Source organism: Adiantum capillus-veneris, chromosome 7 (genome assembly GCF_014529385.1).
Source record: "Adiantum capillus-veneris isolate H3 chromosome 7, ASM1452938v2, whole genome shotgun sequence".
Lineage (NCBI taxonomy): Eukaryota > Viridiplantae > Streptophyta > Polypodiopsida > Polypodiales > Pteridaceae > Adiantum > Adiantum capillus-veneris.
In genome coordinates this window covers 70,917,457-70,940,210 of record NC_140937.1, presented here as the reverse complement: position 1 = coordinate 70,940,210, position 22,754 = coordinate 70,917,457, and the positions used below count along the sequence as shown (strand labels likewise).

Genomic DNA, 22,754 nt, shown 5'->3' with positions numbered 1-22,754 from the left:
ATGCATGATGTGTCCGCCTCGAAGTTTTTCCGAGATCTCCTATCGAGGTCTCTGGCTTTCGTCCCGGTATGGACGCTCTCATCACGGAGGAGTGCCTTGATGTGTTTGCAATTCAACACATTGCCTTCACTAGAAGATTTGTTGTTTCTCCTCTCTCCGGATGTGATATGATTTTGGGCATTCGATGGTTTCGTGAGACTAATGCTCTCATTGATTTTGAGGCTAACACTTTAACTCTCAATGCCAAAAGTGATTCTCCTACTGTCATTCATGGAGAGGACATTGCTCCTTCTCCATCTCTCAGTGCTAATATGCAGGACAAGATTGAAAGGATTCGGGATAAAGAGATTCTCTCAATCTCTTTTTCTCCACAGCATGACACACGGGATTTGCATGATGATTTGAATGATAATGATTTGCCCGATGATTTGGATGAAAAAGACAAGCATAATGAATTGCATGAAGATGATGTGATTGTTCACAAGAATGATGTGTTAGTGGATGCTTTTCCTAGCGAAGCTAACCTCGTTGTAGATTCGATCTATCACGAAGATTTAATCTTGGCTTTTGAGTCGAGGTCCAAAGAACCCCGACAGGACCATTCGATCATTCAGGACGAATCCATCTTGGCTCTCGAGCCCTGGTCCAAAGAGCCCTCAGAGGAAGTATTATGTGTTCGCATGATTGATACGCATGCATTGTTCGAATGTTTCATTCGTAATCGTTTCCTGTATTTTAGTCAACATCATTATGTGATCCCTTTTCCTAGGCATGACATATTGTATGTTAAGCACGTTTCTCTCATGGATGAGCACGCATGTATGTGGATTTTTTGTGAAAAGCTGAAAAGTATTTATGTAAGGAAGTCACATTCCAAGTCTCTTCCTTGGCATGACACAGTTTCCGAACGAGCACATGATAGTATGTGCACCAAGCATGGGCATTTCCATTGTGATTTGCCACAGTTGATTGATTTGGACGAAACAGAAAAGATTCGATTTCATTGTTTGCATGTGTTTGATGAACGGGTTGTCACTCCATCTATTTGTTCATCTACATTGCATACACAGTCTTTAGAGAAGACAAGATATTTTTCCTTCACTTTACATGGAATGGGTATGTTTATGGTTTTGTGTTGGAGATGGTTTCAAGAATTTTCAGCCATGGAGATTCTTGAAGACGAAAGAAGCAGGTCTCTAGACGAAGTTGAAGCATCGAAGGAGCCACAAAAGACTTTGTGTCGTTGTCGGCGCGGCCCAAAGAAGCAAGCATTGCAGACCTTTATGAAGTTCAAGTACCGCACGACCCACACATCAGAGTGGGCCGGCAAAGAGTCCCTTTCAGGATTCCGGATGCTGTTGGCGATCTCCCTCGACGCCATACAATTCGATACCAGTACCTCACTTTGAAAAGGAGGGGATGTCACGTGACACATCCCAACCCTATGTGTCCGTGGACAAGCTACACCATAACAGGGTTTCCGTCAAGTCCATTCGGTTTAGATTAGAAGTGATCTGGCACTTTTGTGAGTCTATTCGTAGACCGTGCATGCCCAGTCACTTAGCATAGATGCATATCCTCCGGTTGCACACAACATGATCATCAGTATTCCCTTCAGAGTCCCTCAGATTCAGTCAAAGGAATTTTCCAGTGCATTTAGCCTATTTTCATATTTTTGGTTATTTTCACTTATTATTTTCAAGCGACTTTCCAACAAAAGTAGGTAGTGCAATTTTGCTAAGTTAATATATAAGCAAACGCAAGTTAGCAATTTCTGGCAAAAGAGGCAGCAGGAGCTTCCCGCTCAACATGCAACTTCTCAGCAGTACCCCCCCTCAGCACCCCTAGCGTTTCCAAGCCTAGGCCAACCTCCCCCTTCCTTTGGCGTTTTCTCCCAAGCTTCAGCCATCGCCTACAAGTTCTCTTCTTGGTGTTTTTAACCATCAGCAGCAGCCCCAGCCAATAGCGTTTTTGACTCAGCAAATTATTAACTGTAGGAGACGTGCACACTTCAGCGTTTTCATCATTGGATAGTTGCAGTTCCTCAGCGATTCAAGCCTCAAAAACACACCTCAGGCCTGCAGCAGAATCAGCGTTTTCAGCCCCTTGAAAAACGCAGCAAAGCCTCAGCGTTTTCAGCCTGCAACAGCCAATTCAAACGCAGCCTGACCCCTTGACATCAACGTTTTTATTCAGCCTAGAACCCTCGACAAAAACAGAGATTTTCAGCCATACGAATCAGCCCCAAGATCCCCTAGAACCTCAACATCTTCCCCTTTGTGAACAACAGATAGAAGAAGACCAAATTCAGCCCTAAAGTCATCATCGTCGTCATGGACATAGCCCCAATTTGCATCAGTCCATGCATCATCATTGTACACCTTTGTGCAATCAAAGTTAGACCAATCTCGCCGATGAGAGTGGGGCCTTCGAAGGAGGGTTTTACAACCTCTCGGGTGTCGTATCACTTTTCTCTCCTCTCAGTCTCATTCACTTGCACGTTCAATATCCACTCACTTTGTTCGTGATCATAGCACTCTCCATAACGACAGAAGGCTCTCTCCTTCCCTAAGAACTAAAAGGAACCTTGAGAAAATAAAGATCACTAATCTTGAGAAAATACAACATTCATTCCGTTGCACCTTACAGGTGCGTGTAGTGTTGGGGAGCATATGATAGTACCTAGTTGTACATCCACTATTGGGCACTTGGCACTGACGACGTTAGTGGGGATGTCATGGTATTTAGTCAATACTATGCATGATGGAGCTGATGGGTATATTGTCTTGTGGGTGACTACCATAGGTCTATACCTTGCACTTTCCTTTAAGGGTGAATCTGGGCTTATCTTGGATTCATCTATGTATATTGTCTGAACCTCAGAACGACGCAGACGGAATGTTTGGGGAGCGTTTTGTTGAATGTCGGAAAACCTCCGAACGATGCAGACAAGATTGGGGAGCGTTTGGTTGTATGCTTGAACCTCGAAAAGACGCAGATTGCAGTCTGGGGGGCGTTTGGTTGTAAAAGGCCTCTATATCTCCCGGCCCGGACCTATTTAGGTTGTGTGGGAGGAGTGATGAGGGAGTCGTTGAACAACTCATGGCTCGAGCCTGGATGGTTATTTCTGGGGGGGAGTGTTCATCAGCGGCTTTTTTTTTTTTTTCCGAGAAAAAGATCCTTCTATTAGTTAATGAAAATTGCCCATAGGGCTACATCCACCTCTGCAAGAGAGGGCTACAACAAGCATGATGGAGAGACCCTCCCAATGAAAAAACAACATATATACAATGGGGCTAAATCAAAGGATGGGAGGATAGAAGAGCCACACAGGTGGACAATAGTGCCATCTGAGCATCCCCTGGACCATGGTGTAGAAAGACCCAGGGCGCGAGAGTCGAGGGAAAACCTCGCGGCGCACCCGCATGCGGTTGGAGCTGCCTTGTAGTCCCTCAAGTTGTCCTCTGAGAGTATGGATCAGCTCTAGCCAAAAGTCACGAACAGTCTCTGCTGGTGGCACAGGGCGAGCCTCAAAGATACGGAAACAACGGGCCCGCCAGATGAACCAGAGAGCTAGGCCGCTGATGAGCTCCCAGCACTCCTCTCTCTCACTGCACCACTCCTGTGGAGTAAGATCTGTAGCAGGCTGGAGTGTAGGTCGCCCCCCCTGTATCACTATCATCCTGCTGGTGGAAGATAGCTCAAACTGTAGTGTCGGGCCCGTGAGGGTGGACCAAGCCACTGCCTCCCAAGTGTATTGTCGAGCCGTGGAGAGGGCACGCATGAGTCGAAAAACTCGTAGCCACACCTGTTGGGCCGAGGGACAGTCCCAAAGACAGTGTCGTTGACTCTCCACCAACTGGTCACAGGCTGTACATGCGGCCGAGAGACCACTATGCACAAGCCAGCTCCCTAATGCTGTGGCTCTGTGTGCAACCAACCACTGGAACAAAGTGACGCGCCTCGGCTGTCTGGAGTCCCACAGCCTCTGCCAAAAAGCTGCCAACAACTCAACTGTGAGACCCTCCTCCTGCCAATGCCGTGCTGCAGCGGGGCGGGCCTCTCTCTGCGCTGCAAGTATATGACGTCCAAGCCCAACAGTGTACTGAAAGAAAGGGACTCCTGGGCGGTCTGCAGAAGAGAAGGGGTCCCTCCAAAGCCACTCACTAGGATCCCACTGTACTCGTGCCAGTGGACAGCACTCCCAAGCCCATAGCCTCCAGTGTCTTGACTCGAGAGCTGCTGGGTCAGGGTCTATGACGCAAGTCCTCCCAAAGATGCCCACAACTCGGATCCTCTGGAAACAGTACTCTGCTACCTGCAGGGCCTCTACTGTAACTCGCTGTAATAGCCCCCCACCCTGAAGCTCGAAGAACAGGGCTGGGACAGTCTCTGAACAAGCCCTGACTGAGATGAGAACCTCCAATCGTGTGAAGGCTCCCATCCATCGCGGTGCTACTGGCTCGAGAGGCGTGAGCCACTCAGCTGGAACTGACTCTGAGATGTCCTGACACATGCTCTGAACCCCTCTCATGCCCTGTAGCTGGACACCCTGCACCTCCTCTGACAAACTTGTGAACTCTAGCGAGTCACCTAGAGAGCGCGCTGGACCTGCTGCCATGGGACCCCAAGAAACATGAGGCCTACTCCCAACCAAGTGGCCTCTCTGAGTGCTAACCATGGGGTTCCAGACGAGGGGTTGTCGTAGGCGCTCCTCCGTGCATGTCGGGTGTCTCTGCTCTAGGCCACGCCGTAAGAGCTCCCAAGAGCGAAGCAAACTCACAGCGAATCGGTCCTCCAGTCTTCTGCTCAAACCAACTCGGCGCAACTCTGTAAAGATCCATCCGGTCGAAGGTTGCCAAGGGCCTCCTCACTGAGGCACCCTGGCACGAAGCCTCTGCAGCAAGAACTCTTTCCAGGGCTCCTCGCCTGGAAGAAGTCCTCTGACGACGAACTTCCCAAGAAGGGCTCTGCTCTGCTGTGCTGGATCAATGATCCCAAGCCCTCCCTGAGAACAAGGGAGTGTGATAACCGACCAAGCCACCTTGGCTCGGGCAACCTGAGTGTCGCGACCTGACCAAAGGAAGTTCTTGATCAGCCTCTTTACCTGGCTGATACAAGAACTCGAGAAGATCCAGCAAGAAGTGATGTACCACATAGTTGCCAACAACACCTGCTTGGCAACTACTACTCTACCGGCCAGCGAAAGTCGTGCTGAGCTCCAGTGTAACAGCTTTCTCCTGATGGACAAGAGAAGAGGAGCAATCTGCTGCTCGGGAGACAAATCCAAACCAACCTGACAACCCAAGTATCAAATTGCAGTCCCTCGAGGAATCCACCTGAAACCCTCTCCGGGCATCCACTCTGGCACAGGAGCACTGCCAGCCGAGAAAGCCACTGTCTTTCTCCAGTTGATGAGTGCGCCCGATGCACAACAGAAGGTCTCTAGAGCCTGCCCACACCTATGTAAATTGGCCTCCTGGCCCTCTAAGTACAAGGCTGAGTCGTCGGCAAACTCAGCGTCCAGAAGCTCATCTCCCCGTATAGGGAGTGCTAAGCCCCTCAAACCAACCTGCTGTGACACCAAAAATTTGCTCATTGCCTCGGCATAGAACAGAAAGAGAAAGGGGGCAAGAGGACAACCCTGTCTGACCGATCGTGTGAGCATGAAGCGCTCACCTCTACCTCCTGCCAAAAGCACCTGATTGTGAGCCTTTCTGTACAAAGCTGACACCCCTCTGATCGAAGCATCTGAAAAGCCCATCCTGCGAAGCGTGCCCTCTAGAAAGTCCCAGTCAACTCTGTCGTATGCCTTCTCAAAATCGAGAAGAAGAATCACAAGGTCCTTCCCACGGAGACGTGCCAAGGCAGAAGCCTCCCAGAAAGTGAAGATGTTGTCAAGGATACTGCGTTCCTTGACAAAACCTGTCTGAGTCCCATGTATAAGGCTCTCCAAAAGTGGCTGAATCCTCAAACTCAGAGCCTTGGCAAGAATTTTGTAGGCTGAGTTGAGGATGGTGATGGGACGCCACTGTCGAATCTCATCCAAGGAGCCACCCTCCTTTGGAATGAGGTAAATCAGGCCCTCACTCATGCTATCCGGCATCACTCCTGTGTGCAGAATGTACTGAAAGGCACTACAAAGATCTGGGCCAAGCAAGTCCCAGTACTCCAAGAAGAAGCTGGGAGTCAGCCCATCCTCACCTGGACAGCTACCACGAGGAAGGGCCCTAAGAGTCGTGTGCAGCTCCTCAAGCTGAAGAGGTATCTCCAACCTCTGGCGCATCTCCTCAGTCACAAGACAAGGCATCTGCGCCCAAACCTGCTCCCTGCATGCATCCTGTCTCTCTGACTGGGGCTCAGCCGACAGTAGCTCACGGTAAAAGTCAGTAGCAACTGCACGCATATCCTCAGGCTCACAAGCAACTGACCCATCGGGTCTCCTCAGCTGATTGACCTTGGCATGCGAGTGCCGAGGTCCTACTGTCTCAAAAAAAGCACCTGTCACTCTGTCACCTACCTGAGTCCACTGAGATGCCTGTTGGTGAAAGGCAAACTCATGGCGCCTCTCCTCTGTGCAAGCAAGCTCCTGTCGAGCCTACTGTAACTGCTCCTCCAACCATGGACTGTCTGGATGCTACTCCTGCATCCTCTGTAGTGAAGCAATGCCTCGTCTGAGACGCTACTCCATCTCTCTCGCTGCAGCCCGTCGAGCCAAAGACTCTTGGAGAAAAAAGTGGCTAAGCTGAGCTACGCCTAAGGCCACTCTGTCTGCCGGTAGAGCCTGGCTGTCCATGCCCTCTGTCCAAAGAGCCTCTACCCTCTCTCTGAGTGCTGTGTCCAACAAGACCCGCTCTGGAATGCGAAGCATCGTGCTCCCACTCCTCTGCCTGTCTGCCACTGTGAGGATCACTGGTGCATGGTCCGAGAAGGATGTCCCTGCCAGGATGCCCACTGATCCCCCCAAGTCACTGAAGTGGTCACTAGTGTAGAAGCGATCTATCCGCGATAGATTCACTCCTCCCACTCTTCGGTCTGATCTAGAGAAGGCAAGACTCTCTGAAGGCCTCACAAATCCAGAATGCTGCCATGTATCCGAGACCCTCAAAGTCATACACAACCTCTCCCAAGCTGCTAACTCGACTCCATGCACAGTAGCATGGCTGCGTCCGATCCTGTCAGAGGGGTCCTCCAACATGTTGAATTCCCCTCCTTTAATTCTGAAGCACATTTTCTTCAATGAGGTGTTCTTGCTCTTCCACACACCCAACACTTGCTTCACAACTAACAAGGCATCACCTTTTATGCTCAACCTTCTAGCCCCATGCTTCAAACAAATGTGTAATCCAGCTTCCAACGTAGCATATTCAGCCTCATTGATACTATGCGCATCCAACTTGAACCCTACCTTGCATACTAGCTTCCCCTCTGGATCATAAAGTGCTATACTCCCTGAAGCTGCATCATGGCTCTTTCTGTATGAACCATCAAAGAACAACACATGTGCATTGTAATCTGTGGCACTTCTTCAACTACCTTTCTCACCACCTCTTACTTAACAATAAGGGGATTCTCCTTGTAGGTCAACAACTCAGCTAGGGTAGCCCTTGTACTATCTTCCACTTGAAAAGAGAACTCAAACTCTTGCAGCTCAATTACCCATTTCTTCACCACATTTGACATGTTACTAACATTAATTAGTTGTGGCAAAAAGGCATAGCTCGTCAAGAAAACAAAAGGTTGTGGTAGCAAGTAATGACGAAATCGTCGACAAGCAAATATTACACTGGCCATCACTAGCTCTACTTCCGAGAATTTTCTCTCTACTACCAGCTTCACACGGCTTGCACAATACACTGGCCTCATATAATGGTTGTCCTTCCCCTTTTGCAATAGCATGGCTCCAATGGCATCATCCCCTACTGATGGATTTACATAAAACACTTTCTCCCAATCAGGAGCCTGCATGGCTGACAACCCCCCTAACACCTCTTTGGCTGACAACCCCCCTAACACCTCTTTCACCTCTTGAAACGCTTCTTCACACTTGTCATCCCATTGCAATGGATCATTCTTTGCAACTTGTTGTAATGGATAAAGAAGCTGCGAAGACAATGGAATAAACGGTGCCATGTACTTCACTTTGTGTATAAAGGTTGCCAATTCCTTTGTATTCGTAGGTGATGGAATAAGAATAATAGACTTATTCTTATCAGGATCAACCTCAATGCCATTATCTGACACCATATGGCCCAATAGTTTCACCCTTGGCTGTGCTAGATGACATTTCTTTGGATTAAGTTGTCCTCCACATTCATCATATCGAGCCAATACCATCTGCAGCTTCTCATGGTGTTCAGCCCTACTGCTATAAACACAGAAGTCATCCATAAAAGCTTTAACACGACTACCAATGAATGGTTCCAACACCCAATTCGCTCTCGCTTGAGAGAAGGAAGGTCCATTTGACAACCCAAAGGGCAATACTGTGTAGCAACAGCAGCCCCATGGCGTAATAAAAGTGGTCTTTGTGCGGTCTTTAAGAGCAATCTTCAATTGAAAATAGCCTGAAAAACCATCACACATACTGTACCTCTCATAACCTGCCACTGAATCCAAGATCTGATCGATGAATGGAAGAGGATATGGGTTCTTTTTAGTGGTTGCGTTTAAGGGCTTAAAATCTACACAAATCCTCCACTTCCCATCCTTCTTTGGACTGACTACTACTGGACTCACCCATTCTGTGGTCTCCACAAGGACTATGAACCCTGCCTTCAACAACTTGTCCACCTCTTCTCGCAAGGCTTCCATTTGCTCTTGACCCATTCTTCTTAGCCTTTGCCGCACTGGCTTAGCACCTTCTTTCAGCTCTATATGCATCTCTTCGCCCTTGAACCCTCTGATCTCTTCATATGAAGTAATGAACAAATCATGAAAACTAGCCAGTATGTGCAAATATATCTCCTTCTCCATAGCTGAGAGGTCTCCACTGATCATTTGTGTCATCAATTCCTGCTTCTTTGACAACTCAACCTTGGTTTGCATCAGCCCTTCAATCACTTCATAAGGCCCTTCACTTTCATCTTCAACCTCATTCGCAAATGCAACTAAACCAAACTCATGTATTTCTTTGTGCATCAAATGAAATGCAACATCAGCATCCTCATCACTGCTGGTAGTGCTATCACTGTCCTCATCTGTCACCGTGAAAGAGTCTTCATCACTAGACTCATCCTCATCTTCATAAAGCTCCTCTAATCGTTTCCTTGTGTCCATATTATAAAGCTTCTTGGTACCTGTCTTTCCATAGAGGCTAATCGTACCATGTCGCCAATCTTGAACAGCTCCGGCTCCCACTACACGTAACCATGGTCTGCCCAGTATAATAGGATATGCTCCCAACCCTGCTGGCATCACATGAAAATCAACCACTACCTTTGCATCATATGTTTCCACTTCTAAGCTCTTTACAACACCCAAGCATTTTACTTTTTGATGGTTTGCCAATCGGATCCGAGAACCTGACACCCCAACCACTGTGAGACCCATCTTCTCAACGCATGAGTGTGTTATGACGCATATTTGGGCTCCGCCATCCACATAACCTTGTCCCAAATTTTTCCTTTTATGCCACACATCTACTATTGGACAAATGTCTGGTAGCTCATCCATTGCCAACACCTTTACTGAACCTCTCTCTTGCTCTTTCTCCATTGGGTTAACCATCCTCTTCCACTGTCGCTTTAGCTTAGGCACCATCTCTATAAGCTGCCCAAGAGTAACATCTTTCTTCCTGCTCGTCAGATCCTCCTTCAAGTCATAGCTTAATTGCCCATCTCCTAGTGGAAAATCTGAAACATGAAACTTTCGACGAGATCTCCTTTTCCTCTTGGCTTTGACATCCTCGCCTTCATAGCTCTTTCCTTTCTTCTTACTAGGACCTGGGGCACTTTTTCCTACCTTTCCCTCTGTGGTCCTCTTCCCAATAGGCATCACTAATGAATCCTCTAGCTTTGATGCCTTCTCCAAGGTGACTACACTTAGCACTTTTGTCTTTCCCTTTTCCTCCTGGGTCAGTCCACTGGTTCCTTCGTCTCCCTTAATTTCAATGCCATAATCATTTGACCTAGTTAGCACCTGTATTGGCAATGGATACATGTCTCCCCCCATCCTTGGTGGCTTATCACATTGCGGGCTGATGTGACCCAACTCTCCACAATTATAACATATGGGCTTCTGCCTCCAGTACCTATCATTGCTTTGTCCAACACCATTCCCAGGCCTTTCTTCACCTCTTGGCTGATTTTCAAACCTCCCTCGACCTCGATTATTTCCCACTTGACCTAGCATGTTTAGGCTGAGATTCTTCATTAAATTGACCACTTGCTTCATGTCTTGCCTTAGCCCATCATCTTGCACTGCTGTAGTGACCATTGCTGGCATAACCTAAGGAGTAACAGAAACCACTGGTTCATGATGAACCCCTGGCATGTGACCTTGTAAAGAGTCCATAGGCTGAAATTCAGACCTCATGGGAAAAGACTCCACCCCTAACTGGCTCATTTTCCTCAGCTTCCACTCTTTGTTCCTTGCTACCTCTAGTGCATCTTCATATGTCCTAGGCTTCTCTAGCTCCACTCTCCAACGTATATTCTCCAAAAGACCAGCCATGAACTTGTCCTTCTTCATCATGTCAAGCGAGGGTACCTGTGGTGCTAAGGCCTTGACATCCTCGCCTTCATGGCTCTTACCTTTCTTCTTACTAGGACCTGGGGCACTTCTTCCTTCCTTTTCCTCTGTGGTCCTCTTTCCAATAGGCATCACTAATGTATCCTCTAGATTTGATGCCTTCTCCAAGGTGACTACACTTAGCACTTTTGTCTTTCCCTTTTCCTCCTAGGTCAGTCCACTGGTTCCTTCGTCTCCCTTATTTTCGATGTCATAATCATTTCACCTAGTGAGCACTTGTATTGGCAATGGATACATGTCTCCCCCCATCCTTGGTGGATTATCACATTACAGGCTGATGTGACCCAACTCTCCACAATTATAACATGTGAGCGTCTGCCTCGAATACCTACCATTGCTTTGTCCAACACCATTCCTAGGCCTTTCTTAACCTCTTGGCTGATTTTCAAACCTCCCTCGACCTCGATTATTTCCCACTTGACCTAGCATGTTTAGGCTGAGATTCTTCATTAAATCGACCACTTGCCTCATGTCTTGCCTTAGCCCATCATCTTGCACTGCTGTAGTGACCACTGTTGGCATAACCTGAGGAGTAACAGAAACCACAGGTTCATGATGAACCCCTGGCATGCGACCTTGTAAAGAGTCCATAGGCTGAAATTCAGACCTCATGGACAAAGACTCCATCCCTAACTGGCTCATTTTCCTCAGCTTCCACTCTTTGTTCCTTGCTACCTCTAGTGCATCTTCATATGTCCTAGGCTTCTTTAGCTCGACTCTCCGACGTATATTCTCCCAAAGACCAGCCAAGAACCTGTCCTTCTTCATCATGTCAGGCGGGGGTACCTGTGGTGCTAAGGCCTTGCACATACGCTCCCATGCCAATGAGAACTTACGTATGTATGCATCTACTGGCTCACCTTTCTTTTGCACCAAACCTTGTACTTCTTGCCACACTTTGTCAGGATCTTCTATCTTCACAAACTCCACTTCCAACCCATGCCTTAGATTGTCCCAACTCAATCTTACAGGTGGATCCGCTGCACACAACTCCTCTTCAAATGTTTTGGACCAGACTCGTGCATCACTCTTCAAACAAATTTGGAGAAGACGTAACATCTGCAAAGGGTCATGAATCTGGTTGCTAATGCAGACAACCTCCATCTTTTCCAAAAAATCTTCCACATCTTCATCACTTCTTCCATGAAACTCCGGATAAGAGAAAGCCATGGCTACCCAAGTTACAATGCTTTGAGAACCCCTTTGAACACAAGTATTCAGGATCTTAGTGTGGGATCTAGACTTGTTGGAATAGCAGTGGACCATGCTCTTTTGACTACTTCTCAAACACCACAAAGGATTGCACACACACGATATGCTTTTACACCAGAGACTGACTCGGTGTATGTAGAGGAGATTTACAGTCGGATGTGGACAGACGAGCCAGTTTATACTGTGGAGGAGATTACTACTCTATTGACTAAGATCTTGCATGGGGAAGCAACAGAGGCATACCCACATACTCGACCAAATCAGAGAAGATGTCCTGGGAGCATACCTCAAAATAGTTGGTATGATGATGAGTGCAAAGAGATGAGAGCTCAGATTCAGCGCGAGCTTGTACTTGGGGTGATCACATATAAACAGTCTCCGATTGCTCTTCGGCGTCTAGTACAACGGAAGAAGCGGGCCTTTTTAGCCCAGTTGGAACGTGATTTGTATCAGCTCTTTTTGAGTCGAGATTCAGGGGAGGCCTGGCGTTTCTTCCATGAGCACTCCCCCCCTCCAGTGATTACTTCTCCCGAAATTTGGGGTCAGTATGCAGCATCATTATATACAATACCGGGGCAACCACCTCTACCAAACCCCCTAGAGCCATGCCCAGACACCAGTACCTTCTTTACCACTGAGATGGTGAAGAAGGCCATTGACAGGATGAAGACTAGGAGAGCATGTGATCATGATGGTTTGGTGGCAGAGCACTTGATACATGCTAGAGATTTATTGTCAGAGGTTCTTGGGCGGTTGTTTAATCGGGTCATGTGTGAGGGACTGCCCAAGTCTTGGAGTTTATCTACTATTGTACCTCTCTTTAAAGCAAGGGATCCCAAGGTACCAGGGAATTACCATACTATTATGGTAGGGCACACATTAGCACGATTGTATGCGTCCATCCTCGAGCAGCAACTGAGTAAATGGGCAGAAAATGAGGGCATACGAGCAGCAGGACAGGCTAGATTCAGGAGGGGTTTCTCCACCTTGGACCATATTCTTACACTCAGAGCCATTATAGAGGAGGGTAGGGTACATGGGAGACGGATGTATTGTTGCTTTGTGGATTTCCGCAAAGCATTCGACACAGTAATGAGAGCCAGATTGATGCGCAGGTTACAGGAGTTGAGAGTGCCCACAGAGATCATTTGGGGGATCATGGCTTTATACGGCTCAGTAATTGGCCACGTACGCACTCCTGAGGGGATTTCTGACATTGTGCATTCCACTATTGGTGTGAAGCAGGGGTGTCCTCTGTCCCCTACACTATTTGGTATGTATGTAGATGAGGTTTCTGACTACATTGACAGAGAAAGCGACAGAGGTGCTCAGCTAGCAGGGACATGGATCCCTTTGTTACTATATGCTGATGATATTGTGTTGATATCAGAGTCACCAGAGGGCATGCAGAGACAGTTGGATGCATTACACAGCTTTGCGGAGGATAGTAGATTGTATGTGAACCTTGGTAAAACCAAGGTTATGGTGTTTAACACTACTCCGCAGTGGGTCAGGAGATCGGCACCTACACTCGTATATGGTCAAGACACTGTGGAATACACAGATGCATATACATATCTTGGGGTGGTATTCTCGGGACCGAGGTTTGCTCTGAGGAGAGCAACAGAGACTAGACTGTCTAGAGTATATGCAGCACTGGGAGGGCTAGAGAGGATGTGTTCGCATGTTCAATTTCAGGAACCACGAACAAAGCTATGGCTTTTTGATACTTTGGTTACTTCAGCTATGCTTTATGGGGTACAGGTGTGGGGACCATCTGTGTATCATGACAGGTGGAGGAACATGGAGAGGCCCTTGGTATCTATGATCTCTCGGATGATTAGAGCCAAGTCCTCTGTACCACATGCGATTATTCGAGCGGAGCTAGCAGCCCCTCCTATAGAGATTGAGGCTATTACCAGATCAGTGTCCTTTTTGCACAGCCTATGGGATACACGTGGAGGCAGATACGCTAGATTGGCTCTGGAGTCTTCTAGACAGTTAGCGACGCAGGGAGACACATCATGTTGGTATGCGCAGATGACCTCTTGGTTTCAGAGCCATGGTTTCAGCCTAGATAGACTGCCTCCTTTTCAGTATTCCCTGGATGCACCTTCACTACCAGTCACACGAACAGAGATCACTAGACTTATCCGTCGGGATCTTATACAGTTGGACACCAGGAGGACATGGGTAGAGCCAGTGCAGGAGTTGGGCAAGGAGTTGGGCACGAAGATGGCTTTCTACAAGGAGCATCTTCTCCAACTCTCGGGAGATGGGTTTGTGATTCGTCCGAGCTACATGGACACTCATCTGTCTCATAGTTTCCGATGCGCTATAGGTCAGATCCGCACATCCTCGCACCATTTGGAGATTGAGACGGGCAGATTCAAAGGGATACCACCGGAGAGTAGGATATGTAAATTACGCGGTACAGAGCCAGAGACAGAGTTACATTACATATGTCTCATTGCACTGTGTATTATGAGATACAAGGGCGCTTCCATTGCTTATTCAAGCAGGGCTTTGGACCCCTATATAGAGTCATGAAGTATGAGGATCAGAGATGCCTTGGCTTATATCTACTTGGGCTACAGCGGCATAGGGATAGTTTGTTGAGGAAACATGGGACACGACAGTCACAGAGACCGATCACAGATTTCTTTGGATCAGGAAAGCCAGGAGAGCAGCCGCCAGCGCAGAGCTGTGCCCGCGTGCATACCAGAGGCACCCTCATTGACAGGATGATTGAGCTTGGGAGATCGAGGCGACCACGACCGAGACATAGGAGCACACTCCATCGACGGAGACTTCAGCAGAGGATCAGGGACATCCTAGCACGACATCCGGAGTGTCATTGAGAACTTACTCTACACTTCATTTTCACTGACACTACTTATTTTTTTGCATTCAATACCTTTGTACTTTTGTATTCACACATTGTACTAGTTTCACCAATTTGTATCAGCTGGTCTCATACGTCATTTTGGCCTTTTCAAGACGTTAATATATCATATCATATATCATCTCTCTCTCTCTCTCTCTCTCTCTCTCTCTCTCTCTCTCTCTCTCTCTCTCTCTCTCTCTCTCTCTCTCTCTCTCTCTCTCTCTCTCTCTCTCTCTCTCTCTCTCTCTCTCTCTCTCTCTCTCTCTCTCTCTCTCTCTCTCTCTCTCTCTCTCTCTCTCTCTCTCTCTCTCTCTCTCTCTCTCTCTCTCTCTCTCTCTCTCTCTCTCTCTCTCTCTCTCTCTCTCTCTCTCTCCGTTGGAGTAAAGTAGGGATGTCCATTGTCCCCTACTTTGTTTGGTATGTATATAGATGAGGTATCATATTACATTGATAGAGAGGGTGACAGAGGTGCTCAACTTGCCGGGTCATGGATCCCTTTGTTGTTGTATGCAGATGATATTGTATTGATAGCAGAATCACCAGATGGAATGCAGAGGCAGTTAGATGCATTACATAAATTCGCGGAGGACAACGGACTGTCGGTAAATTTGGGTAAAACCAATGTTATGGTGTTTAACACCACACCGCAGTGGGTTAGGAGATCGGCACCTACATTTGCGTATGGCTAGGATACAGTAGAGTACACAGATGCATACACATACCTTGGTGTGGTATTTACAGGACGGAAGTTTACTCTTAAGAAAGCAGCGGATGCTAGATTGTCCAGAGCCTCTGTGGCCTTGGGAGGGTTGGAGAGGATGTGTTGGAGAGGATGTGTTACAAGTGCAGTTTCAGGAACCACGAACAAAACTTTGGCTCTTTGATACTGTGGTGGCTTCGGCTATGCTTTATGGGGTCCAGATTTGGGGACCATCTGTGGATCAGGATAATTGGAAGTCAATGGAGAGACCTTTGGTATCTATGATTTCCCGAATGATTAGAGCCAAGGCCTCCGTACCACACGCGATTACCCGAGCGGAACTAGCTGCCCCTCCGATAGAAATTGAAGCTCTTACCAGATCAGTGTCCTTTATACATGGTTTATGGGATACAAATAATTGCCGATATACTAGATTGGCCCTCGAATCCTCTAGACAATTAGCAATGAAAGGAGATACATCATGCTGGTATGCGCAACTGTCCTCGTGGTTTCAGAGACACGAGTTCAGTATGGAAAGATTACCCCCCTTCCAATACTCTCTTGAGGCTCCATCACTGGCAATCACACGAACGGAGATTAATAAAATCATCCGCCACGATCTTATACAGTTGGATACTAAGAGGACATGGATAGACCCTACACAAGAATTGGGCACGAAGATGGCTGACTACAAAGAAAACTTCCTACAGCTATCTGAAGATGGTTTTGTGATTCGCCCGAGCTACATGGATACCCACCTGTCTCATGGTTTGAGATGTGCTATTGGTTAGATTCGTACATCCTCACACCAGCTGGAAATCGAATTTGGCAGATTTAGGGGAATCCCACCTAAGAGCAGAATTTGCAAGTTATGCGGAATGGAGCCGGAGACAGAATTACACTACATATGTCATTGCACCGTATACTATGAGATACGTGGGCGTTTCCATTGCCTATTTAAAGAAGGCTTTGGACCTCTAGATAGAGTCATGCAATACCAAGATCAAAGGTGCTTAGGCCTGTACCTACTGGAACTACATCTGCACAGGGATAATCTAATGAGAAGACAAAGAGCACTACAGCCTCAGAGGCAGATCACAGATTTCTTCGGATCGAGAGAAGCAAGAATGGAAGGAGAAGCAAGAGGCCAGCAGCGAGCACAAAGGAGTACCCACTTTCATACCAAAGGCACCCTCATTGACAGCGCGATTGAGCTTAGAAAATCGAGACGACCACGACCGAGATGCAGAAGCACACTTCACCGGAGGAGACTACAACAAAGGATTAGAAGCATTCTAGCCAGACACCCAGAATGCTCCTAAGAAGTTTATCTAATACTTTGTATTTAGTTTTTCGCATTTATTTTCACACTTTCACACTTTTCAGACATTGTAACAAATTCACCACTTTTGTATCAGTTTGGTCTCATAGGTCACTCTGGCCTTTTGAAGACGTTAATATAACATTTCATTTCTCTCTCTCTCCTTCTTCATCTCTGCACCTGCACATCTTCCCAAGCCACCATGGTTTCTCCTCGATGCCAATCCACCATAGCCCCGACACCTACAATTTATCTATTTGTAGTAGTAGTTGTATTAGAGCCATTCTATATACCAAATTAGGATATGGTAGCCGTAGAAATCTCCAAACATCAGCTAAGAGTACAATTTTTACTTGCTCTATATTTTACCAAACCATTAAGTTAAAACCAACGAGACAAATGTCTCCATTTCAACCATAAGCTCTCAAGAAACAACTGAAGGTGTGTTTCAAATAACTAGAGTTCAGCTAGCATTAAAGATCTTGAAATCACCATACCTTGACAAATCTTTTCGTGAGATAATGAATGCTGTGTTTGTCAAAACAGTTTCAGAAGGAAATTTGTGGATACCTGTAGCAAATTCACCAAAATCAGAATCTTCGTACTTACACAATGATTTCTCAACTGTGCTAGTAGTGCTAGTAGTGACTGCACGAAAATAACTGTGATCCTTACCAGCAGGCACAAGAAGAAAAGAACCCTCTGGAGACCATGCAAGCCTCCTAAAAAAAGAAGGCAGTGTCTCATCATGAAAAAGGTTCAACTTAGTTGGGGGATCCTGCAAAGAAAACAAAACTCAAAAGTTACACATAAAATGACCAATAAAAAGTCTTTTGAGATTTCTTGCATAGAGGCATACTTTTGTCGCATCATCCTCCTGCTTGGGCAATTCTGCCTTAACTAAGACACTTTGGCATGAGAAATTTGGTCTATCCTGAGATTTGCTTTTAGAGTTTTGAGGCTTGCTGGTGTAGATCCGACAAGTTCTATCCCCACTAATAGAAGCTATATACTGCCCTATAGGATCCCACGCCACACCTTGCACATAGTGCATATGATCCTTCAGCACCTGCTGAGGGTTTCCTGCGTATTTTACGAAAACCTTGTGATGAGATGCTTTAAGTATTTGTTTGAAAGTCTCCTTGCGTCAAGGATTTCATGACAACGGGAAAGAGGATGTCATAACATACACTCAAAGGTAGTCAATCAATATAGCTAAACATCCACTTGTAAGAAGCACTTACCTTTGGCAATGTCCCAAATGATAACTGTGTTGTCGACTGACCCTGAGATAAGCGACACTCCATCCAATGACCACTGCAAGTCTAAGACATCTTTCACATGAAATCTGTCATGCCAAAAGGAGATTTATTTTCTTCTTTTTGAAACAGAAACGAGACAGCAGTTGTAAAACTCTGCTCAAATAGTACCTTAAATTTTTTGCAAGCTTCCACATGTTTGAAGCCTCGGAGTTTTCAGTCAGCTTCCACAAAAGTATTTCACCTCCTACATTAAGAGATTAAACTTAAGCTTATGGTAGCTGAATTTTTTCTATTTTTGGATCTGGACTTTTGAAACCAAAGCATTATGGAACCACACTCACCATCAGCACCAGAAGCCAGCTGATCCCCTGCACACAATTTATAGAAAAAAATACAATAAGAAACCTAAAAATAAGAGCTGTCATACACGGCTCACATTTTCTTATAATGCGACAAGAACCAGAGAAACCAAATCATTATTTTATTTCTTTTGTCTTTGGCTGTGGAAGAGGAGACGCCATTAGCTAGGTCCATGCAGGCATGGTATGGTTACTGACTTTCATTCTCACATGGCCAAGTTTTGGACAAGACACTAGTTTCACCAACATCAGAAGGGAGACATCATCAATGATTGACGACCTTCTTATTGAGAGGTGTTGCTCTGGACAGAGCAATGGAGCTCAATCTGGCAAGACGCCCATGTCCATGAGGGGGACAGAGCTATCAGCTATCATTGAGCAATGTAGGAGGCGGATGCCAACGCGTCTCAGCAGAGCTGCATCTTCCCATGGAAATGGTCTCTTGTACTTTAGGACTATGCATGTCCTTCCGGATGGGCAAACTGTTAGCGGTAAACTTTAAGCTTTTTTTCTGCTTCTCTTTGATGAGACATGCATTTCATTATATAAACTTGTTAACCTCATATGCCCCATTTCTTTCTTTTCCCTTGTATTGAAACAGTCTGAATGTGATCATGGGGTTGTCTCGTCTTTCTTGCAGGTTGCACGTTCCATAAATTGAACCTCATGACTCTTTACAGGAAAAGAAAAGAAAAAAGAAAGGCCACTTAAGACCAAAATTTCCAAGGAAACAAGGACACAAAATATCTTTAGTGACATCACCGCCAAAGAAAGAGGTAATGACTTAAATCTCAGCTAAAGTAAGAAGATTCTAAAAGACCCTTAGCTATAAGCTACACCATAAAACAAAGGGAATGCCATTAGTATAGCCTCACAACCCATTATCTCCATCATAAGATGCTTTTGACAAGTCACTAAGTCTTTGTGGTGTGCTCCTCCTGTGAAGCACTGATATCTGGCATCTGCTAATGCTAAGGAGGCCATAAACATAGTCCCCATGATTGTGAATATCTAACTCTTCACACGTCCATGGCTGTGTAACAAAATCAGAGTATCCGTGCCAAGACCTCGGCACACTTTGGCTTTGGAAGCCAGTTTGACCTGTTACAATCACTAGTCCTGCTTCCATAGGTCTTTCCTAATTCTCACTAGGAACGCTTTGGAAGCCAGGTTGACCTATTACAATCAACATTCCTACTTCCATGAGTCCTACCTAGGTCTCACACTAGTTCTGTGATCTTCAAGGCGTTGCAACACGTTAAGGATGCCGTAGTTCCCTGATGACAACATGTCAGAATAATGCCTATGACTGTCCGAAAGTATTTAGCACATAACATTAGCTCTATCTAGGTCCATAAGATACTGATTGTAATTGTAAATTCATTAATGCAATGTACTTTTTGATGGTCCCCTATCCTTAGGGGACCCTATCATTAGCTCTATCTAGGTCCATAAGATACTGATTGTAATTGTAAATTCATTAATGCAATGTACTTTTTGATGGTCCCCTATCCTTAGGGCTCTAGTCGAGTTTTTCAAATCTTGCATAGTTGTTTCAGTTTGATTTATTTTGTGTCATACAGTTGTTTATGTTTCTGGAAGTTTTTCTTTGGGCCCAATCGCTCTAATTGTAAATTCATTAATGCACGAGTATGTACTTTTTGACGGTCACCTATCCTTAGGGCTCTAGTCAGTCGCTCAATCGCGACTTTGGGCCCAATCGCTCTAATTGTAAATTCATTGATGGTCCCCTATCCTTAGGGCTCTATTCAAGTTTTTCAAATCTTGCATAGTTGTTTCAGTGAAATTTATTTTGTATCATGAAGTTGATTATGTTTCTGGAAGTTTTTCTTTGGGCCCAATCGCTCCAAAAGGGTGCTTTGGGGTGCCATTCAAGACCATCCAGGTACTATAGAGCTGAAAGAGAGAGGACATCTAGAGGAGCATGCCACAAGCATGAGCGTGTATAGCATCGACACTTTGTTGGATTACCTCCTCCTATTGCTTACACAAAATAGGTGCTGCCAGTGGCAGTTCAAGGCCAACCACTTTCTTTTCTATGGACGAGCACTCTACCTCCTGTCTATTTGTCTTTACTTGTCTCTGCCTCTCTTGTTGTTAGCTGTTCAGCTGTGATTGTGGTTTCAACCAGATTGTGCATTGCACTGCCTTCACCACTACCCTGTGTACTTGGAAGTTGGTGACATTTCTGCCCACATAGAATCCTTGAGATAAGGGGAGATAGGCTTGTCCAATAAGAAGCAGAGGCTAGTGGGGCTACAATACTAACACTAAAGAGCTATGAAAAGCTTTCTGTCTAGGTGGTGCCCAGCTTGCCAATCTCGTGTCCCAAAAGGGTCTCTCTGTAGAATCAAGAGCAGTGAAGTGTGAATTCACAGTGCAAAGATTGATAAATACGGGTTATTAAGGCATGCATTAGTCATTCAAACCATGAACAACAAAAAATCTCAAGTCCAGACCATCCCAGCTCACCGAAGTTTAATACTACTTTTGTAGGCAGGTGTCCAGGCAAAGGAGAGTACAGAAGTGAAGGTGAAGCTACATCCCTGACTTTGGAAGCTTAGTCCAAATTTGTAGGTGACCAAAAAAAACCACAAGAAGCAAAACAACAATTGCTAGACGCTTCAGATCAATATACTGAGGATGGTATGCACTTCATTACCTGCAACTGAGAATCGGACAACATTTACAGCTGCTGTATGGTAAGATAGACTGCTGTGGAAGGTAGCTGAAGGCAAAGGTCCGTCCCGAGCCTCGTGTAAGGTCCAAAACTGCAAAGCACATTACAGGTATGTAGCAATATTTTAGCCAAGAGAACATGGATTCCTCCCTCCTTTTTCTCATCTTTCTTTCTTTTTCTTTGTTGCAATTGCAAATGAGAGAAAAAAGAAAGCAAAGAAAGATTCTCATAATTCTATGAAAAACTAATATGGGCAATGAGATAAACTGCAGTGCGCACCTCAGCCATAGTTGAGTACAATTTCTGTGTTGCTCATGATGATAATAATGTTTAATTTACATGTACCAAATGCATCCAATCACTATATGATGTATATTAATGTACAAGAAAAAAACAAAGAATGTAGTCTAACTGATTTCAATCAGAGACACCGAAGCTGCTCGCTGCTGCTCACACAAACCCCGGCCCCCGCGCCCTCGCTGCCCTCACCCCCTGCCCTCGTGTGCCCCAGCACGCCCCCCGCCGATTTCCCTGCTCGCACTGCCTCCTCCCCCCCTGCCCTGTCGCCCCCGCAGCCTCCAGCGTCCAGCAAACCCCCCCCCCCCATTCCCTTGCTCCATTTCCCTGTGGGCAGCGTTTTTAATTTCGACATCGCCTTCACCATTTTCGTCTTGCCTTCACTCCATCTTCGTTCTCCATCATAGCAACAAACACGTATTGAGGATTCTGCTCCGCCATAGAGGGACTCCACTGAAGCCCCCTCGCCCGACTCCGCGGAACCCACCGTCTGACTTGCTCTTTCGCCGACAGAGCAAGCGAGCTTAGAGAGAGAGGTGGCACGCCTTCTTTTTTTGTAAATCAATTTGATTAAACTATCTATAGGAAACCTCAAAGAGAGGAAAACCCACCAAAAAGATGTACAAGGAAAGGAACACAACAATGTTCGGCTGTACAAAATATCTAAAAGCATTCATAAGAAAGCTGATGTATCTCTTAGAGGGAGAAGTGGCACGCCTTCAGGCCACCTTTGTTATCTGCAAGATCATCGGCACCCGACCTAGCAAAGGAGAGGTGCGTGATCTCCTCCAAGCCCGCATTTTAGCAGAGGTGGAAAAGATCATCGATGTTCAGCTTCTTGGGCACGGCTATTATCAGATTGAGTTTGAGACTTTTGAGATGGTGTCCAAGGTCATTGCGATGAGCCCCCTAGCCATCCAAGCAGCCAGAGCTCATTTTCGACACTGGTGCCATGGCTTTGATCCAGCTACCGATGTGCTTGTCGAGGAGGCAAATCTACCCATTTTGGTATGCTTCCTTGCCCTAAGGAGAGAGTACCTCCCGTTACTTTCTAGGATAGGCTCCGAGATTGGGACTGTCTTGGAGACACCTCGCACGACAACTTCTGTTGTTGCCAAGGCAGCAAGCATACCTTCAGTATGTGTTCTGGTTCAAGACACCCTATCACAAACTACTAACGTGTCAAGCCACTAAAGAACGGAGCCAACCTGCAGATCCCTATCGAAGGGCCTGAACCCTAAGTGAAGAAGTAGCAAAAGAAGA

At 46.2% G+C, this 22,754-nt stretch overlaps 1 protein-coding gene across 1 annotated transcript in view; it reads right to left on the bottom strand.

Annotated features, from left to right (window-relative positions):
• FAS2 (Transducin/WD40 repeat-like superfamily protein) overlaps positions 1 to 22,754 on the bottom strand; it is a 100,412-nt gene that overhangs the window by 53,072 nt on the left and 24,586 nt on the right. The window contains exons 2-8 of the mRNA XM_086516039.1: positions 21,177 to 21,285; positions 18,476 to 18,502; positions 18,303 to 18,378; positions 18,117 to 18,220; positions 17,732 to 17,955; positions 17,548 to 17,650; positions 17,370 to 17,442 (exon numbers count right to left, since the gene is read on the bottom strand). Of these exons, the coding sequence (XP_086372165.1) occupies positions 17,370 to 17,442; positions 17,548 to 17,650; positions 17,732 to 17,955; positions 18,117 to 18,220; positions 18,303 to 18,378; positions 18,476 to 18,502; positions 21,177 to 21,285 (716 nt within the window). The remainder of the gene's footprint in view (positions 1 to 17,369; positions 17,443 to 17,547; positions 17,651 to 17,731; positions 17,956 to 18,116; positions 18,221 to 18,302; positions 18,379 to 18,475; positions 18,503 to 21,176; positions 21,286 to 22,754) is intronic.